The 7,209-nt window shown below is 38.1% G+C and overlaps 1 protein-coding gene across 1 annotated transcript; it reads right to left on the reverse strand.

Annotated features, from left to right (window-relative positions):
• Nucleotides 1-2,476: 2,476 nt before the first annotated feature.
• On the reverse strand, nt 2,477-6,084 carry SPINK14 (serine peptidase inhibitor, Kazal type 14 (putative)). Its single transcript, XM_023525348.1, is given in 4 exon segments — nt 2,477-2,493; nt 2,496-2,521; nt 3,486-3,689; nt 6,011-6,084. Coding segments are annotated over 4 exon segments (321 nt in total).
• Nucleotides 6,085-7,209: the final 1,125 nt, after the last annotated feature.

A 7,209-nucleotide genomic window follows, 5' to 3' on the forward strand; every position in this document is an offset into this window, starting at 1 on the left:
TGCTTCTAGTAAGGTTTTGCCCCATTTGTTACTCATTGGACATAGCTATTTAAACTTTTTTGGAACTTCACTTCTCCTCAAAATCAGGTTTGTGCTATTATTATCATTATTTTAAGTGAAGAGGAATCTACAGCTCATAGAGCACTAGCAACTTGTTCAAAAATACATTGTTAGTATGTGAGGAGGCAATGATGGTAGGTCTGGTCAAAGTTATCAGTTTAAACAGCAGTGCTTTACTGCCGCCACCTTGTGGGCAAATAGGGTTTGTTGTAAGTCCTAAAAGAATTCGTTATGATTGAAGCTGGGCTTTAGAGGGTGCCCGTAGAAGATGAAATAAAATCTCTTGCCAGTCATACTAAGATTTTGTTTGTATTATAACTCACAAATAATAGTGCTCTTTTAAATAGGCCATATTTTGATGATACTATAATGGAGATAAGATTTTGGTTGGGAGAATAAAATGGAAGCTGAGGTAATAATTAGGAAGAATATCAAGATAACCTATTAAAATGATGAAGACTTGGATTACATACATGTTCATGGGTTTAATTTATATTTAAGATGAAATAAGACATGTATATAAGTTATATATTGAAATTAATTTTGAGTGAGAAAGAACTCAAAGAGAGTAGTGATATTGGCTTTCATTAAATCAAAATGTGGAGGAGCACATTTAGAAAGAAAAATAGGGCTAATATTAATAGATTGATTTTAAAGATTGTGTGAGCCAATGAAATTAAAGTATCTAGTATCTGATACTATAAAATGGGTATAGTCTTGTGATGGGGATACATGAGCCAGACATATAAAGGCAATAGAGTAATTATAGATGTAAGTGGGACCATCAAACAGAGAAAGTGGGATGGGAAAGAGAAGACAGCAAAACCTGGGACTGATCAATAATTAGAGGATAAAATAGAAGGGGAACTAGACAGAGGGATTTCAAAATTAAAAACATGCGCCAGAGAGGGAGAGGAGGAAGGAGACTATTTTCATGTAATTCAGACTATTTCCATGTAATCAGAACAAAGCTCAAGAATATTTCTAGAAATACAAAAATATTCAGAACCAAAAAAGATAAAATTGTCTGGTATCCTAAGATATAATCCATAATGAGAAGGAAATCAACAAACTCAAAGCAACCCAGAACCGACAGATATTAGAATTAGCAGAGAAAGTCATTACAATAATTATTATAACTGCATTTCAGCTATAAATATTTTAAAAAGTCGAAAACATAAAAGATAGAAATCAAACTTGTAGAGATGAAATTAAAATGTTTGAGATTAAAAAAAACTCTACTGAATGACATTAATGACAGACTAATTATTGCAGAAGAAAGGATTTGTGAACAGAAAGTAAAAGCAATCACGTTGGAAAACAGTCCTCCTCCCTGGAGTTCTTGGTGTTCCTGCTTGGTCCAGGGCTTGGAGCAATGGAAACTGACATTCTATAAAGAGAGGGAATATTTCATCTTACCCAGAGCTATTTACTTTCATATTTTAAAGGTGACAATGAAAGGTGACTGTTTCCTTTTTACTGGAATCATGTGTCTATCACGTTATCAGCATTGTAGTTCAGGTCAAAGAGCTAAACAGAACATGTAAACACTCTGATCATAGTCTTACAGGATATTCAGAGGCAGAAGAGCTGCTCTCAGAAGAGAGCATAGTAGTAATATTAGTAGTAATATTACTAATATTAGTAATATGAGTTTCTCCAATTAGAAAAAATACACACAGGCACATAACCGAAAGGACACATCCCTTATGTTTCAGAGGTTAAAACGTGTTAAAAGAATTTAAGAAAACGACCAATGATCAATGGTACATTCATGGATACCACTGATTTGGCCTTCTTCTATGGAGAAAAATGGGGCCAGTGAAAAGTGTTGGGCCCTGTTGATCTAAGACAGACATGTTTAAACACCTCTGTCCCAACGCTGAGTCTAAAAGTAGGGCTGTTTAATGAGAAGTTTGCAGAAAGTGAGCAACAGAAATAGCCAGGAAGAGCAGAGCACTCCAAGGTTCCTATTGTTTGTTTGTTTGTTTGTTTCAATGCCAAAGGAACATAGAAGAAATTTCTATCATGTTCCTCGGAAGACACCTGGAGCCTTTACATAGAATATTCCACTGTTCAGTTATCAGAAAATTGATTAATCCCAATGTTTGTCTTTGACCCTTAGCTCAAATATTTAATTTGTTCTACTTCTGAGACTTGAGACACAGATATGAAACCCAATTGCGATCAGACTTTCAGAAAAATTTATTTGTTAGGGAGAGTACGGAAGGCAGCAAATCAATGAGAGAAGAGGTCTAAAGAAGGAACCTTTAGCTATCTGATGCAGTCTCAGTAAGGGCAGCTCTCTGTCACCAAGAACACACGCAAGGAGGGGTAAAGGACAGGTGAGTTGCAAAAGAATTGTCATCATGGAGAGAAAAAGAAGATTTCTTCCTTCACATTCAAGTTCACTCAGCTAGCATTTTCCATCAGGTAGAAACCTATTTCCCCCCGAGATTTCCTAAAGGAAGAGTCAAAATAAACATTTTATTAAATAATAGAATGTCAGAACTATAAAAATACTCTAAAAATTATCTTACCTATCACCTTTATTTTATATTTGAGGAAACTAAGAGCCAGAGTGCAAGGAGGAATTGATTAAAGACAAAAGCTAGGTTATCGAGTTTCCTACCCAGTTCTCTTTTTATGATTCTAAGATGTCACAGAAGATATTATGAATGATGCTACGATCTCTTTGAAAGTAGGTTATTGAATCAGTCCTGAGCTTGTGATATGTGAGGCCTATCAATCCTCATCTTTTCTGTCAATACTCTCATACTTTGGCTGAAATGTGAATGTCCTAGAGTTTACACAGTACTATCATTGCTGTGTGCACAAAATTACAATAATTGTTGGGCTGAGGGCTCCAGTCTGATGCCATGGGAATAATTTTTCACACTGTGACCTGCACTGGCTTATACAGACATCAAACCTGAAGCTATGGTTTTGTGAGATTTTTATATCTAATTACAGAATTATGTCACATGAATCCAAAAAAAAAAAACAAAAAAAAACTAAACATTTACTCTTAGTTAATGGACCCAAATTTCCTGTTACCTCATCTTAGCTCAGAGTCTCAGACACATAAGAGGTCGAAGATATCTGAGAGGAGGCAAACCCACGATTTGTCTTAAAATCAAATAATTTCAGGACTCAAAGAGACATTTGAAACCTCAAGTGAAAATCCACTGATTGGCATATGGGTGTGTGAGGGCTCAGAGGGCAGAAAGAATCTGAGCAGCACTGCTGAGCTTTCTACCCCAGTGGGCTTTGTATGACCACGTGCTCTTCTGAGTAGGGACTGATCATATCTGTGCAAACTGGAGCATATTCCTGGCATTGAGGCTGATGTAGAAGAGGTAGATAATAACTGCTGTGGACTAAGCTTGTCTGTTGTTCTCTTCTTTTCCCCAAATGGTACTCACAAGCTCTCAACGCACAAGATGCAGGGGTTTTCATAGGTGACAACATTGATGCCACCGATGGGTTGATATACACCAAGGCAGGGATTGACTGTTCCTTTGAACCAACTTAAGTCTACTTTTTTATGTGGACATTTCACCTGAAATTCAGTTGAAAAGAATGATACAATTAGAATCATGCTCACAGACGGGTAGGTCATCTCTGGACTTCATTAGGAAAATGTAAATGTAGCCAGGATAATATACAAAAGCTCCCACAGCTCCCCACTCCACAAAGCAATGGAATGAGCACCTACGTATGTGTCATCTGAGAACAACGTGATGCTCTTGTTGTCAGGACCTCCAACAGTAACAGAGAACAGAGGCCTGCTATGCTAGAGTGGGAAAAGGAAGAACGAATAAACAGAACCTAGCTGGGAAATTTAGCTTCTCTCTCAATCCCTTTCATTTCCAGACTATTAGACCTGGGAATATTCTTAGAGATTTTCTATGCCAACTCAGCAAAGGAAACTGAAGCCCCATGATTGGAAAAAATGCTTTGCTGAAATCCACATGCCTTGATGTAAAATACTTATCACATTTTTATCCACTCTGAAAACCCCAAGCCAACTCTTATTCTGAAGTTTCGAAATTTGAGATCGTTTAGAATAACTCCCTGATTTTGTAGGGAAAGCTGAAAACAAAGGAATAGACATGTATCATTGGAAGATTAGAACCCATGTCTACTTGCAAGGTTTCAATGATAGCTTGAAGCAGTAACTCTGCGATGATGGAGCTCGAGGATGGTGGCCTCAAGGGCTCTTTGAGTGCCATATGATAGATAAAGTACCTCTGATACAAGATGGAAGAGAGTTCTGGCTGAGTATTTAGAGAGAGAGGAATCATATTGGAGCTTAGAAATTCTTCTTCCTTCTTTCCTTATCTATCCAACGCCACCACCATGGCCTGGCCACCATCATTTACTTCTTGTATGTCTGTCACCCAACTAATCCCTCCATTTCTCTATTTCCTATGTCCTCTAGTTTCCATAATTTAAACATCAATTGATTCATTTTATCCCCTTGATTAAGATCCTTTAACTGCACCTCATTTCACATAAAAAAAATAATTGTTCTTACTTAGTACTGGATAAAAGACCCTATGCGAACTATTCCTTCACATTTTCTTCAATCCATATCTGAGAGATTGTGCTCCCTATTCAACTCATGCGGACAGTCCCTGTGTGTTTCAGAGTACTTAGGATCATTCCCTCATCCAAACTTTCAGCTCCTTGGGATCAAAACCTGTGTTATGCCCAAGTCGGTGGGCTCTTAAGAACCTGCCCTGCTCCTGGCAACCATCAGAGCTCAGAAACATTTCCCAGGCAGTATAGTATGGAGGGTTCTCTGATGTATGTCTAGCCAAATCTCAGCTTGGTTCCCACTTTGGATCACCTTACTCTGGGATCCTATACCTGCAGTATACCTGCCACATTAATAAAAATGATCCTTGAAGAATGTCACAGATGACCTTGCTGCAGTAGGTTTTAAAATAGCAATTTCAAAGAAAACTCAGACTAGAACCTCGGTCCTGGGAGATCTAGTGGATTATTAACTTAATCTTTCCATGTTATGGCCACCAGTGTTGAAGGGCTGAAACCAAGACATAACTGAAAATTGTTACAGAATCTAAAATCTGGTAAATCAGAGCTTAATCTGTTGGCCGAATAAAAAAGTTCTAAATTATTACCAAGGAAATTTGCAATAATTTAAAACATTGTTTCATTTACATGTGTATTCACTTATTTTTTTTTTTTTTCAAAAATGAGGAATAACTCTTCTGATAAATAATCAGCAGAAGACTGTGGAGATGCATCACTGCTCTCAGAAACATTGCCAATCTAGGATATCACATCACTTTTTGATTAACAGTAATTAGCCTGGGCTTGAGCAGATTCAGAACTGGCAGCCTATATGTGAAAGAAATTAAGAAACACTAGACCTTTAAAGAAACCTTTTAGTCCAATCCCTATATTTTACAGAGAGAGGAAAGACACTTGCTTATGAAATGCCCAGAAATTCATGGCAGACATATGAAAAATGAAACTCTTCGGTCCTTGAGGCTAAGTGACTTTGTTAAAAACTCCCTATAAGACTCTTCTCTAAAAAAAGAACACGAAAGATAACAACCCACTCAAATACACAGCAAAGCATTATCAAAACTTTGAATTTTTGAGATGCACTGTGGTGTAGACATATTGCCAATCACCTTCACATGTTACCTCACTGAATCACCCAAGTTCCCTGGTCTCCATGAGTTAAGTCTCATAATCTACATCAATAGATAAATAAACTAAGTCCCCTGCCTATTGGCTCAGAGGCTTTTATTTTTGGCCCATACCCCAATGTCTTTCTCTCTACAGATATGGATAGATAGATAGATAGAATAAAATGATACATTAAATAAGGACTTCAAAGCATTCTATTTCAGATCACAATGTTAGAACCTACAGATCAACCTTGCATGCCTGCCAGAACCAGCCAAATTACTCATCAGAAGGTAACATCCAATGTATCAAGATGAAGAACAAAAGTGAGCAGAGTACTGGGGAAGATTTGGCCATTTTTCCTCCTGGTGTGTCCTTAGAATGATGCTCTGAGATATTGTCTTAGGATGTTGCCCTCTAGTACAATCACCAAAGCAGAGATAATCAGGATATTAAGACCACTTTCGAAGTGAAAATTTATCTCTAGTCTGCCCATTGTAAACTCTGTACACCTCACTTGGAAAGCCTATTTCACTCTCTTCCCCAAGAGCAAATGCTCAGGAAAAACTAAATGTTGGTTAGTCATGAATAAAAGCGTAGATCTCAGTGACAGATCTGTGACTACTCAGAAGACAGAAGTAAATAGGAGGTTACTCTTTGGACATAGTTGTATTATTTTTAGTATGGAGGTATTTAAGTTGTCTTGAAAAGGCAACTCGGTACCTGAAGATTCACCTGTTTTTTTTTTTTTTTTCTTTAAGAGGATACAAGGAAAATGATGAGGCCACCAGAAGTTTCCAGACAAGAGCTTCCCAATAGAGAAAGCAAGTCCCTACTTGCTCATGAAACACAGTCTCTCTCTTTGGATTAAGACAAAGATTTTTAATCTTCCAAGTATACTTGGCTATGCTGAAAATCTTCTGACTGGGCACGCTAGGCTGTCTTGAAGCATTCTGAGAGTGTGCAGGGAGAGAAACACCATTTCATGCCACAGAAAGAAATGTCACGGAGAGGGAGAAGTCAGTAAGCATGTCCTTCCATGGGGCTACCTTCTCCACAGCAGCCTTTCCAACCCTATAGAATGGAATATGCACACTCCAGGGACTCACTGAGGACCACACTGAACTCTCCCTGTCTTCCTAATCCTGCAAAAGTGCCCTGGTCCTCCTATGTCCTTCCAGTCTTTACCTCTTCTTTGTAGCATCTGTCGTGACATAATTGACATAAGCTCTTTGCTAACATGCTGTGGTAAGACATGTGTTACATGAGACATCGAAGTGTCTCCTCAGTGCACCAGTCCCCAGGATAGTTGGAGGTCCTTGGCACAATGTTCGGAGCTGCCTACTCGGCCTGCTCCTGAGACGATCTAGAACATCACGTTTTCGTTAAGCACACCCCTATCTGTTCCTGACATCTTCCCCTGATTCCTTAAAGAATGAACTAGAGTAGTGGAAGATCCAACTGTACTAAAACACAATGCCA

This window comes from Pteropus vampyrus, unplaced genomic scaffold (assembly GCF_000151845.1).
Source record: "Pteropus vampyrus isolate Shadow unplaced genomic scaffold, Pvam_2.0 Scaffold552, whole genome shotgun sequence".
Lineage (NCBI taxonomy): Eukaryota > Metazoa > Chordata > Mammalia > Chiroptera > Pteropodidae > Pteropus > Pteropus vampyrus.